Consider the following 14,206-nt stretch of genomic DNA (forward strand, 5'->3'; position numbering starts at 1 on the left):
AAATAACAGACTTGTTGAATTTGGCAGGCACCTATGGAGACTGTCTTGTCCAAGTCACCAGCTCAAAGCAGGGTCAGCTACAGCAGGTTGCTCAGGGCTACACCCACATGAGTTTTGAATGTGGCTAAGGATGGGGATTCCACAACTTTTCTGGACAGCCTGTTCCAGTCTTCAATCATCCTCACATTACAAAAGGAAAAAAATTCTACTTCATATTTGCATGCAATTTCTTAAATTTCAATTGACTCTCATCCTGTCACTTCATGTCAGAGAAGAGTCTGGCTTTTCCTTCTTTAATTAGAGTCAAAGAATCATAAAATGGTTTGGGTTGGAAGGGACCTTAAAGACCTTCTAATTCCAACCCTCCTGACGTGGGCAGGGACACCTTCCACTACACCAGGCTGCTTAAAGCCCCATCCAACCTGGCCTTGAACACTTCCAGGGATGAGCATCTACAGCTTCTCTGGACAACATGTCCCATAGCTTTACCACCCTTTAAAGGATTTCTTTCTAATATCTAATCTGGATCTACTCTCATTCAGTTTAAGGCCATTACCCCTTGTCCTATTCCTACGTGCTTTTGAAAGAAGTCCCTCTCCAGCTTTTTTGCAGCCCCTCATTTAGGTACTGGCAGAGGCTGTAAGGTTTCCCCAGAGCTTTCTCCAGGCTAAAAGCCCAAATCAGTCTCCTGAAGACATGGTCCAGCCCTCTGATCCGCTCTGTGGCCTTCTTCTGGACAAGGAGGTCCCCACAATCAGGTATTGACACAATCAGGTATGAGATCCCCCTGAGCCATCTCTTCTGCAGCTGAACAGTCCTAGCTCTCTCAGCTCCTCCTTGAATGACAGACATTCCATCTTTTCACCACCTTTGAACTCTTTTGATGGACTTGTTCCAGTATGTGCATATCTCCTTCACTGGGGAGCTCAGAACTGGACCCAGCACTGTGGATGTGCCCTGACTTTCTTTGTCCTGCTGGTAACACAGTGGTCTGCAACACATCATTAGAATACTGTGTAACAAAAGGAATTAAATTATGTCAATAATTGAAGACAAGGATTGTAGTGAGAAGCTTTTAGAAGTATGTTCAACATTCTGCATTAGGAAGCACCTCACAGCATGAGAGCTGAAACTGGGTGCTGTGTTATTTCAAACTTCATCTTACAAACAGCTGAAGGTCAGGCAGGATAAAAGTATTTTTTCCAACCCCATCCCTATGCATGACCACTGAATAATGGCATTAATAATCAAACAAGTTTGTTAAACTCTGAAACTTGACTGAAAGTTATCCCACCACTTCTTTGGGTAACTTGTGGTAAACTATTCTCACAAACATGAAAAAACAATCCCCACACTTCCCCACAAAAAAAAGAAAGGGGGAAAATTTTAAAAAGTAAAATAAGAAGGTGAAAACATTGAGGATTTTATACCTGGTCTACATTTGGAGAGTTAGTTCTACAACTTTGTGGCTGAGACACAGATAAAAACATAATATTCAGGATGTGGAAAATCCAGCTCAGAAATGAGACTGCTAAATCCCACATTTAACCTTGATAAGGCAACTAGAACTGCCCAAGAAAAGACCCCCATTTCAGACTGAAGCAGAGAGAAAAATGGTACCATGGCATGGACACAGTGAGGATGTGGTGGGAACATCTAAGACATGGCAGCTGTGAGAGCTGCTGCAGAAAGGACTCAGCTCTGGAGTCCACTAAAACTGTGCAGTCTGTGTGGCTGACCAAAACTGCACATTCTGTGATGAATACACAAACCAAGGCAATGTCAAGAACTTGGGAGAAGATGGAGAGTTCTATAGAGCACATCATGCAGGCCAGAGAGCGTCAACACCACGAGGGTCTACACAGCTTGGAGAAAAAGACCAACACTACCAGGAAAGAGAGAAACTCAGCAGAGCATATACATACACTCCATTGCAGAGGTTATGCTCAATATCATGGGATATTGGCCCCAAAGTAAAAGCAATGTTAAAAAAAAAAAAATACATTACCATACAAGCAACAGTGGGGCTAAGAAAGCAACTGTATCAGTGGTTTCAGCTGGAATTTCACTGAGATGTGTTTACCGCTCATTGAAAAAAAAATAAAAAGAACAGGAGGAATCCTTCATCTTTATCTTTGCAAACTTTCAGGTAAGTTAGCAAGAATAAAGAGAATAAAGAGAGCCCCATCCATTATTACTTAAGGACCATGAATTCTGGAGTCAGACTTGGGACATCAAGTCACAGATACTCACTAGAAGCCAAAGGTTTCAGATCTTTGCAGCAAAGCACTAGGAAAACTAAGAGAATCTGGGTTATAGATAAACAGACATAAATTTGAAATAAGAACAATGAATAAAAAGGAGGCCTACAGAGAGATCACAACAAGGTGGCAGCTCTGGGAGACTGGCTGAATTATGAATATTGTGGATCAGCTACTTGCATGTAATCAAGTTTAGCACCCAAGGACCAAGGCAGGCCAGAAACAGAAGGGTTTGTTTAATCAACAGAAAGGGGCTTGTTAAAAAACGCCCATGTCATACTAAATACAAAAATAAGCTGTTCAAAACATGAAGTTTCCCCCACCATTCTCAAATATTACAGTATAACAAAATAGGAAACTGCTGGCTCACAGATTTCAAGTTATACTGAAAATTGGGTGTCAGTTACTCAGACAGGGAAAGTCATTGGCTTTAATTTTGCAGTACAGCAAATTTTCTGGTTTTAGACAGAGCCAGTTATTTTAATTTATTAAAATGCATTTACTTCAGTATAAGAATTTCAGACATGAAATGCTGCTGATCATAACTGACTCGCCCAGTTAAGATGACCAGATATACTTTCTTCCAAAGCTGTAGTACAACCCCAGCTTTCCAATCCCCCTCATCACAGAATTCCTCTTTACTTAGTCACTCCTTTCCTGTGGGATGTAAAAAAAATTTTCAAAGTTAAATCTAAATCCTACCAGGATCAGGCTTTCTCTTATCAAACACAACTGAGCAATTTAGTTCCACATATGCTGAAAACCTTGAAACTCCTTGGTGTAATAGACCATGACAGTTTCCTTATTGTTGTGAAAAGGGCATTAAACAATACAAGAGCAAGTGCATTTAATATGGGTCTTCAAATGACTTAGTGATTTTAAAATGTGTCATTCACGAATGCCTTCCAGACATCTCATCCCATCAAGACTCAAAATCAAGTATGGCAGAAGAACTGGCTGCATGACAAACCCACATCTTCATCTAAAACCATGTAAGGGATGCTCCATGCTTTTCATGACATGCTTTTCAGCTTGTATCAAGTGCTGGTGACTTGTATTATAAACATCCACATGTAAGTGGAAAGAAACGCCTCCAGAGATATCAAAATCCTCACAGATTCTCTTTTGTTTTGCAAGCAGTAATTAAAGATTATCTTATTTTAAAGCCTTAGCATCTCTTCTGCTAGTGAATTTGAAAAATATTACCAATAACTGCAGATAGTGCAAGTTAATTGAGTAATTTATTCAACTAAAAAGAGGAAAATGTTGGGCTGATGTATTTTGGAAAACCATCATTCTTTAGGATAAATCATCAGATTCCTAGCAAAAATTTACCTGAGCTCCAATTACCACCTTTAAATGTTCAGCAACAGAAATCTGCTGAACTTTTGTCTTTCCAGCCGTAGATTGAAATGTGGCTTTGTAATGAAAATAAAGTAGACAGGGAATGGTTGAACCATGGCCTTCCAACTTTCAAGAGAATGTCTGGACCACTTCTAAGACATCATTTCTTCTTTAGTAATGCTTTCCATTTGCAAGTGTTAGCAAATATTTCCTAAGCCAATGTGAGAAAAATCACTGTCTTACCTAACAGATCACAACTAGGTTGGGATTCAGTGCCTTCTCCAGCACAAATGCCTATTACACAAATAAACAGTCTTGGCATGTGTGACCAGGGACATCGATCATCAGGGCACATCCCAATCCAGACAACACCTACATATAATAGTCATGAAAAGATTTGAACTATTTCAGGGCAAGAAGGAAACAAAATGGAACCTGCATCTGCAATAGGTGTAAGAGGGTGTCTCAGCTCCTAAATTTTGGGTATAAGGCTTTCTGGAAAATTTTGGTCAAATTTCCTCCAAGGGGCTTTCAGGTAATAAAAAAACCTGTATGTGGTTAAACACTGAAAACAGAAATTTGACCAGTTCTCAAATTTTGTTTGCTTTCAACCACTACATCTTACAATATACTTCAACGTTAAGAGCACTGGAAGACTGATGATTTCCAGATCTGCCTGTCTCTGGCTTTTTCGCAGAGCATTGGTAATCTGGGACTGAGTACACATCTCCTTCATTACTTCTCATTCTCTATATAAATTTCTGATATTTATTCTAAGCAGTAGATCATAAGTCTTGGAAACATATTTATTATGAAATTAGGATAAATGCCTGAATTCTCAAACTTACGTATTACAAAACACAAGCAATAAAAAAACACATCAGAGAATGCTTTCTGAACAGATGTAACATCAGCCACCTGAATCTGTGCAAATTTCTGTATAACATAATGAACAAAGGCACCTCAGAGCAGGGGAACCAAAGATATATTAAAAATCTGATGACTAGTTTTGTAAAGATGTTAAATATTAACAGTAATAGGGTCTACCAGATCTTCATAGAAAAAGAGGAAAAACATTCTGGAATAGTCCTATTTGATTTGAAGTTCTCTGGGGCAGCCCCTGCAGGAACTGAGGCAGAGAAAGTAGCCCATTATAAAAGGCCAGGAGAAAACTTGGCAGCTGGGTACTGCTCAGTCTCAGGGCCCAAGCAGGGAGCTGTGGGAAAGACTGAGCTCCCTCCTCTCTTCAATAACAAGGCACAAAGCTGGTTTGGAGACAGGTCTAACTACCTGCATTGAGGTCACTGGGTTTGAGCTGGCAGGGAAGCCCCTGTGAGTAGCTGTATTTGAATTACTGAGATTCTTACAGGAGACAGTTCTGTCAGAGTAGAACAAGGTTATGTGGAAACAGGCTGAGATATATCCATCCCCTGAAAACAGGAGAAAGCAAAGGTGCAAGTGAAATGGAGATACATCTAAGGCTGGTGCCAGGAGAAGGTAGGGGCTTAGCTTTGGGGATGCGTTTTTAGACAAAACACAATGTTATTTATAAGGTGTGTGAGTGAGAACCCACCTGCTTATTATCTCTTCATAGCACCAGAGAGCAATTAGAACTTCTTTTACAGGCTTTAAAACTACCAAATGGTCTTACGTGTGACATGAGAAGACAGTCAGCAAGAGTGTGTTAAATTACAATTCTGAATTGTCTAAGCTGAGACCAAAATGGGTACCCAAGGTTAACTTCTACATCTGGACTAAACTGGATTTAGAATGTAACTTAAGCTGTCCAAAGTGAGTGGTCCAAATACAGACCTTGGAGACTTCTTTTGGTGTATGTTTTGGAAAAAAAGCTGAGTGGATGTCGTTTGGATGGACAATATAGAAGCAAACAAATTACATCTGTAAATCTTCAGGGACAAGTCCTGGAGGAGAAAAAGAAATTTATATGCAAATTCTCTCAGGAAAACATACTTATTTGATGAAACATACAGAAAAGGCAGTTAAAATGACTGATATGCCTGGGAGCTTTGGTTTCACCCTCCTAATACATCACGCAGCTAAGCAAAGCATGGTAGAACTCAATAAATTGTTTTGCTTGAGTTCACCATCTTGCTTCTGCATTTTGTTTTCCTAATTACTATTCATTTAAAAAAAAAGAAAGAAAAAACAAAAAACAAACCAAATCCACACTAAGATCCAAAGCTCTTAAATCTCTCAAGTATATTTGTAACAAATTAGTGCTTTTAGCAGCCATCAGGCAGCACTGTGAATTTCAAACAGGAAAATCCATATCTGATGGATTTCATCTACCCAGCTAAGAAATGTTAAGCATTCACTGCCCATGAACACATGATTTTAATCTCACTGAAATACATGAGGCATGCAGCAAGGAGAACATACCGTAGTTTCAGCATTTATTGCTGAGGACAGACTTGCACTGACCTCCGCAGAAGGACTGCGTGCAGTCAGTGCAGCAGTGGGAATGACCATCCAGGTCTCATTTTCCTGGGCATTGCACTGTATTATATGTGCATCTGCAACCCAAGATGATTGGGGCTCATGTTGTAGTTAAAAAATAAATGTCTACACAACTAATTAGTCATGGAATTTAAATTAAATGTTGGCTTGGATCTCTGCTTATGAACATATAGTTTTTTAGTACAGCTTCCAAATACATTTTTGTGGAGACCTTGACAAACATTTTTTCGGTTTGATTACAATTCTATGTGCTGTTATATGTGCATATGTGCACACATATCTGTATAATGTGCACAGTTATTTATCTAATTAACATTCAGAGTTCTGAGTCATCAATTTAACTTTTCCTAAGGAGTAAAAGAACAGCAACCCATACAGATTTTCCAACCAATCAAGAAAAGACAAATCACTCTTCAGGCAAATCAGGAGTCTTGACTTAAGCTTACCTGTACTTGGATCTTTGCCAATCTTTTAAAATCACCTTTCATGAAATACCCCAAAAGTCTACAGAAATGTCTCTGAGCTTTAGATACAGTATCTGACAGGAAACGGTAATGTTATTTAATTACAAAATTAACTCTGAACGTTTTGGTGGGGAAAAACTAGAAAGTTTAGCTCTTTGAAAGTAGTATTCAAATTCAAAACTTGTGGGTGGAGTTGGGGTGTGAAGGTGCATAAATAGGCAGTAGGAACAGCGGCATTCACACTGAAACCAGGAACACCTTCGCATCCTGGCAGGCGTCTGGGAGAGTAAACAAGGTAAGGCACTGCACAGTCCCTGCCCCAGGAGGTACCCGGGGAGCTGTGAGCCCGAGCTAGCTGGGCACGGGGAACCTGATCAGCCGAAAGAAAGGACTGCAGCAAAGCAGGCACAGTCCAGCACAGCTTGTTGTGAAGGGAAATGTCTAGAGAAAGATTGGCTTTGCAGGTTAAAAAAAAAAAAAATACAGGAGAAGAGGGGTTATTTTGGAAAGCTTCTTAAAAGTGCACATTGTCTAACAGGTGCAAAGTTTTTAAGGAGCAAGTTTAATGTTTCTCTGTCTTTCCTTTCTGCATGCTGCTTCTTGTGCCTGATCTTCAATTTCCTGGTTGTCCCTTACTTTTTTATTTTATTATTTTTCTTTTTAAAGAAGCATTGCTTCTGCCATACAACTCTAGCCAAAACAATTCTTGAGGCAACGCTGACAATCCAGAGTTTAACTGAACTTCATGCAATTTTCCTCCTTGCCAAGGAGGCTTTTCTTGGGGCAGAAATGCAGTCTGCTGCAAAAGTGGTATTTCATACCCATGAAAAAGGGACTCTTTGGATGTTTGAGCTCTATTGGACATCCCAGTAGCAAAGAGCATTGTATCACTCATGGAAACTCAGGTTATGTCTCCTCCTGCAGTTCCTACCTGGAAAAACACTTCTGTTTTCCAGGAGTTTAGTTTTCATTGTCTGAATTTTAAAAACAATCAGCCTGTTGGAGTAGGCGTTGTTATGTAGGCTTGGTTTTCCTTTTTTCCCTTTTTTCCCTTTTTTTTTTTTTTTTTTTTTTTTTTTTAATGAATCTTTTCAATGTTCTGTACTGCTTTTAGAACATCTTAAATTTTCTTTTTGTACCCATTATATTGGTTCTAGTTTCTAGGAAGAAATGTAATGAGAAAACATAGGGTCATTTTGCTGAAATTATTTTCCCCTTCAGCTGAAATGCTGAGGAGCTTTCCATCAGACTTGTCTCATCTCCAAGGCCCAGCCTGGCTCAGGAAAAGCTCTCTGCTTTGTGCTGCTTCCACCCTCAAACTCCATCTCAGTTTTCACTGGGCCACACGTCAGCTCCTACCAGCTCCTTTTGTTATACCTTCTGCTGGGTTTAAAGATTAGGTGATATTTTAAGGAACAAAAAAAAAAAGTATTGGAAGTTTCAACAACACCATTAAGCTGTGTCTATGCTAATGTCCACTGTAAAGCCTAGCTTAAACATTCTGACTTCTCATTTGAGTCGCTCCCACAGCGAAAGGGGAGAAGAGCTGAGACAAGTCTTCGTCACCGCAGGTGGGTTACTCTAGCACTGGGAGATCAAGGTAGAACTGTGAACTTATTAGGACTTTTGTAATTGCTGTCTCTCTGTTCTTTTACTGAGCATATTCAATATATGTAAAAAGAAGAGAGGGAAATTAACAAACACAGACATGCACATCTTAAAAGGGCCAAGCCTTCCCGAGCAAACCTCGCCCCGTGCCCCGAGGCCTGCCCGGAGCTGCTCCCCCAGGCCTGCCTCCCCCGCTGCATGTTTGTGACCCGAGCCGCTCCCTCAGCGACCCCGCCCTGCCTGCGGCGTGCCTCCGCGCCAGCACCGCAGTGACCCCGCGTTTCCCTCGCCTCTTCCAGGAGCAGCCATGGAGAAGAGTTACGTGTCCATGTTCTTGCTGCTCATTGTCATCTCCTGTGCTCTGGCAAAGGATGCAGGCAAGAAGGATTCAAAGGACACTACCGCTAAGCCAAAACTGCCTCAGACACTCTCCAGAGGTAAAAAACAAACAACTGAAAAAAAAAAAAAAATCTCCACCAAATGTTTTAAAAAGTGCAATCTTGTGAACATTTCAGCTACTACGCTGTTCTAAAAAAATTAATTTTCTCGTAACTCGTTCTGCAAAACCTTTTCTGATGTTTCCTCGCGCCCTCTCCTCCTTCACTCCTGATTTAAAGCCCTCTGTCAGGGGGTTTGTTCCAAGCCCCCCGGCAGAGGTGGGCAGGGGCAGGACCCTCACCCGGGGTCCCCGGCCCCTTGTAAGGCGCTGTCTGAGGGTGTGTGTGTCCCCTGTCCCTCCAGGCTGGGGTGACCAGCTCATCTGGACGCAGACCTACGAGGAGGCGCTTTTCCGAGCCAAGCACAGGTACCCGCCCCGCCGCGCCCACCCTGAGCCCCCCGTGCCTCCCCGGCTCTAACCAGGGCTCTTCTTTTCCAGCCAGAAACCCCTGATGATTATCCACCACTTGGAAGACTGCCCACACAGCCAAGGTAATCTTTTTGCACTTGGGAGGGGAAAAAAAATAAATGTTGTTCTGATTTTCTGAAAAAACTCTGCTTAAAAAAATATAATCAGCCACCGTTCTGCTTAAACCTTATTGAAGTGCTAGCTTGCACAAGCATGGGGAGCATTCTTCAAGTTACTGTACCACTAAGGTGTTTTCCAATGTGTAGAAATAAAAATGGTAATGCACTATTGCATGAAACAGAATGGATGTGGAAATGAGCACAGGTCAGTAGAGTTTGAACTTTGACAAATCTGAATTTGGTTCACAGCACAATCAGCCAAAATCAATAGCAAAACCAGCAGCAAGAAATAACAATTTGTCAGAAAGACCATATTCAGCCCTTGATATCATCAGTGATTGAGACTGAATCCAGCCAGGGACTAAATCAATCCAGGCTGAAACTGAGCTCTTCCAGGATTTCTGGTAACTGAGACTGCTCTTTTCCCAGTGTCTGAATTTATCTGAGGGCCTCCTTCCTGCAAGTCAGTCCACATGGCAAGATCTTGCAACCATCCAAAGCACCAAAGTAACTGCAGAAGGGTCTTTGTATAAGCATTTACACCCTTCCAAACATTTTAGAAGCCCTACATGCTGTATTATCAAGTGCCTTAAGATCTGGGGACAGAAATCACAATAGTAGAACAGGAGGTTTGAAGGGTCAAATGCTCAAATTCAAACCTAAGCAGAGAATTTGAGAGCCAGCTATACTCTCTGAAGGAAGGTGGGGACATTTTGCACTATTGTAATTACTCTTTAATGCAGAATAGAAATCAATGGGTCATGTTCCAGTGGAATGAACTGAAAATCTTTGTTTGCTGCAGTTGTAAACTGGAAATTCTCATTTCGTTTCATCTGTTTGAATTTCTTTTTGGAGGACAATATATTCCAAAGGCATCTTTTAAATTTTCTTTCCCATTTGTTTCTACCTTAGCACTCAAGAAGGTCTTTGCTGAACACAAAGATATACAGAAACTGGCTGAAAAATTCATTCTCCTGAACCTTGTGGTAAGTTTCCCAACTACACTTAATTAAGTGAAAGCACCAAAGTTCTGCTTTTAATTATGGGTTCTCTAACTTGAGTTTAATAGCTAGGGTTGGCTAGGAAAATGGCCACTTGCTGAAGCATAACAGATTTCATAGTAAGTCTTTTTCATTTGTAGCTATCATAAACTCAGAATGTGAGGGAACGTGAAGTTTAACAATAACACAAACTCTTACCAATTTGCAATTCCAGCTGTTCAAAAACTGCATCCCAGACAGTGTATCTCTTAAACTGCAAAATGTATTATTTGAGCTGTATTTCATAATACAAAGTACAGTAAAGGAAAAAAGTATATATGTAACGTGCCCTCCTTGACTAGGAACCTCCTCTGTTTTCTTTAAGTATGAAACCACAGACAAGAACCTTGCACCTGATGGCCAGTACGTCCCTCGGGTTTTGTTCATAGGTGAGTACCTCAAGCATCAAAGCTGATCTCAGAACAGAGCCCCTGATTAACAGGAATTTATTTCATGGGAATTATAAAGGTTTGGGTTGGTTTTGTGGATCAAATATTGACTCAATACCACCCAGTTTCACAGGTCCAGCATTTCTCCCTCAATGGCTGATGCCACCCACAGTCACTGGAATGGGTAGCTCATCCCACTCCTAATAAACCTGCAAACACAACAATTAAAACTGAAATGTCAGTGACCCTGTTAGAACAATCTCTTAGTCAGCAGAAGCAGACATTCTCACAGAAACATTAAGGAAGCAAGCAGGAGTGCAGAAAGCTTTATTTCCTTTTATTTCCTTCTGCTTGAAGGTTAACCTCTACAAATCCTCTCACTCTTTTTTTCCCCCAGATCCTTCCCTGACTGTGAGAGCAGATATTACTGGAAGATACTCAAACCGTCTCTACGCATATGAGCCCTCTGACATTTCGTTGTGTAAGTAGAGTGTTCTGACACATTCTGGAAATATTCTGAAAGCAGTCACATTTTTCATACGATAAGGAGTAACACCAGGCATTACAGATTCTTGCAGTCAGTACTTGCTGAAAGACATTTAACCAGGATTAAAATGAAACAGGATGCCAGACTTAAACTTGGTGAGATGAAGAAAATGATGGCAGAGCCCTGGAGCTTTAAGCATCCATCTGTTTTAAAAGCAAGCATACGTCAGTAAGAACTTGCATAATTCAGCAGCGTTCACTGCAAGCAACGGTGAGAACTCACACACAAGTCCCAACAGACCAGGTCAGGAAACCTGGGAGCAGGGAAAGTTGTTTGCTACAGCTATCCCTCACTGCTGCACAGCTCCGGTCTCTGCCTATGTGTTGGCATTAATGAATGTTCTCACCAGTAAAAATTAAATCCATGATGTTCACAAATTGCCTGGAAGAGTAAGTGCATCTGAATCCCTATAGCAATAGGCATGTGATTAAAAGCTTTAATAATAATGACATTTTCTCTGCAGCATTTTTGGTTGCTGGCAGAGGAAGTTGCAGCAAAAATAACATGCATGAATATTTCATTTCTAGTGTACTCAAATATGCAGAAAGCGCTGAAGCTCCTGAAGACTGAACTGTAAGGGGAAGAAGAAAGCCCTTAAATATTATGAAGTCTTATCTTCCATCTCTTCTCCACCCCTTGATACTGGTGAAGAGCTATTTAGAGTGATATTTAGTGATGTGTAGTGATGGTTTCTATACATAAACACTACAGTTTTACATTAGCACTTTTGTACTGGGAAGCATTTTTAAAAGCTGGAGGCTTTTATTTTAAGGCGTACAGAAGAATACTGTGTGATTCAACTGTAAAAATGATTTTTTAAAAAATAAATTCATTTCAAGTGTTTACATACAAAACATTGCTGTGTTTCAATTTTTTCCCTTATCTTCATCTACCATTATTAGAAATAGTAAAATCACAATGTTGCTTGAGCCCACATTTTACATTCAAGCACTTTGGGAGGAAAAAGGCTGCTGTGGATCAATCCCAGCCAGCAGCCCAGCCCCACACAGCTACTTGCTCTCTCACTCCACTCCAGTGAGATGGGAGAGAGAATCAGAAGATTAAAAGTGAGAAAACTCATAGTTTTTGATAAAGACAGTTTAATAGGTAAAGCAAAAGCTGTGTGCACAAACAGAGCAAAACACAGGAATAATTCACTGCTTCCCACAGGCAGGCAGGTGTTCAGCCACCTCCAGGAGAGTAGGGGCCCACCAGTTGTAATGGTGACTTGGGAAGACAAAGACCATCACTCCAAATGTGCCCCCCTTCCTGCTTCTTCCCCCAGTTTGTATGGTGAGCGTGGTGTATCCCCTTATTCAGCGGGAGTCAGCTGTCTCAGCTCTGTCCCACCTCTCTGGCACCCCAGGTCTACTTGCTTGGCAGGGCAGTGTGAGGGAGCAGCAAAGACCTCGACTCTGTGTCAGTAATCACAGAAAACAGCCTTGTGTTATCAGCACTGTTGTGGCTGCAAATCCAAATTCACCACACAAGCTGCTGAGAAGAGAATCAACTTTACTCAGCCAAACCCAGCAGAGGAAAGCAGCTTTTTATCTCCAGTTTCAGAAGCTAGCTAAGCTCTCTATTACTCAGCCTACTTTATCTCAAATTATTTTCTAGTAGCACCAGCCTATGTGGAGCTTTCATTACCAGCCCTTTCTTTACAGCTACGATAGCAAGAAGTGAAAATCTTTCACAGGGAAGTACTTGAGACTAGAGAATTGGATTGCTTGCATACAGAGCTTGTTTTTCTTTTGAACTGGCTGCATTCTGACATGATTTAAGATAAGACTGCTTCCCTTAAAATGTCCCTGCTTACATCAGATTTCAGTAAAGCCTTGAGATGATTAAGAAAGGGATACCACATTAACTATTGGCTGGTTTCATGATTGCTTATTTATAAGCCCAAAAGGGACAAGAGAAGTCAGAGCTAAAATAAATGCTGATGATGAACACCATGAGAGTATACATTACATAAAGACTTACATAAAAAGGAGACTTTCCAGCCCCAAATATCTGTTATCTCTGAAGTCAGCAGCAGCATCAGTGAGAAACACTTTGGCCAGGACCATGCCTCCATTATTTTCTCAGCTCTTTGGTATTAACAGCATTCTTACTACTTCTATTACCGTTACTGCCACAACTACAAGAGGAAAACGCTTGGGAAGGCAGGACAGGTAAGAGAAGCAAGGGTTTCAGCTCAAGGGAATCTCTCAGCAAAATCAGAAGGGAGGTACTTGCTAATAGGTCTTTGGCAAGCTGTGCAAACCCCGCCTACCAGCAAACCTTAAGAGCTACCTGGAAAGGGTCCCAGACACAGAATTCAGCATTCCTTCCGGACTTCAGTAAGATGCTACTTTCTATTGCAGCATCCAGAAGACAGAGGAAAAAGAGATGCAGTGGGGGGCAGAAACAGTCTCTAGAATCACTTATCAGTCAGAAAAAATGTGATCATTTAGCAGAGGGACAACACCAAGGGAGGCCAGAGCAGCTGCTTATCAGAATCATCTTTACCTACTTAAGCCAAAGTACTCTTACTAGAGCTATGTGACATAAAACAAGGGCTGCCTGTGCCATCATGTTTTACAAAGCTGTTTTTATAACACTATGGAAGTAGCACCATTTTCTTAAGCAGAGGTGCTGATGCTATGTATAACACCCAGTAAATGGATATGAGGCACAACTACAAGGGTCTACTAATGTACATGCCTAGATGCAAATACACAAGTTAGTCCAGCCTGCAAGTATCAATAAATGCTTTTGAAACTGAAATTCTTCTTTCTGCATTCAAGGCTATGCTTTTCTCATCTACTTTTCACCACAACCAAATCTGCAAGAATCATAATAAACAAACAGCTAACTTAATCCTGCTCTTTTAATCCTTTCTCCTAAATACAGATTTTTTGGGGGGGGCTTAAAGAGGCATAAAGCCAAGCTGAGATACCTAAAAAAGCCTCTTTCAATGTCTTTGGAAAACTTGGGAAATCATTGCTAAAATACGTATGATCGTTAGATAACCTGAAGTACACAGGATGGATATGGGGGATTTAAGAATTCCACTAGCATTCAGACAATCCTCTAATTAATTAGGTCTAAAATAATAATGCCAGAA

At 40.9% G+C, this 14,206-nt stretch overlaps 1 protein-coding gene across 1 annotated transcript; it reads left to right on the forward strand.

Moving 5' to 3' along the window:
* The first annotated feature begins 6,804 nt into the window (after positions 1-6,804).
* AGR2 (anterior gradient 2, protein disulphide isomerase family member) lies at positions 6,805-11,947 on the forward strand. The gene is made up of 8 exons (XM_041418240.1): positions 6,805-6,842; positions 8,455-8,592; positions 8,897-8,960; positions 9,033-9,085; positions 10,034-10,107; positions 10,487-10,550; positions 10,948-11,031; positions 11,625-11,947. Exons 2-8 carry the CDS (start codon positions 8,463-8,465, stop codon positions 11,672-11,674), a joined length of 519 nt encoding a protein of 172 aa, XP_041274174.1. The 5' UTR covers positions 6,805-6,842; positions 8,455-8,462; the 3' UTR covers positions 11,675-11,947.
* The last annotated feature ends 2,259 nt before the right edge of the window (positions 11,948-14,206 follow it).

The sequence above is a fragment of the Onychostruthus taczanowskii genome, unplaced genomic scaffold, assembly GCF_017590055.1.
Source record: "Onychostruthus taczanowskii isolate IOZ18803 unplaced genomic scaffold, ASM1759005v1 scaffold59, whole genome shotgun sequence".
In the NCBI taxonomy this organism is placed as follows: domain Eukaryota; kingdom Metazoa; phylum Chordata; class Aves; order Passeriformes; family Passeridae; genus Onychostruthus; species Onychostruthus taczanowskii.

Coding starts and splice junctions, on each gene's coding strand:
- AGR2 (XM_041418240.1), top strand. CDS start 8,463: ATGGAGAAGAGTTACGTGTCCATGTTCTTGCTGCTCATTGTCATCTCC. Junction 10,108..10,486: donor TCATTCTCCTGAACCTTGTG/GTAAGTTTCCCA, acceptor GTTTTCTTTAAG/TATGAAACCACAGACAAGAA. Junction 10,551..10,947: donor CCCTCGGGTTTTGTTCATAG/GTGAGTACCTCA, acceptor TTTTTCCCCCAG/ATCCTTCCCTGACTGTGAGA.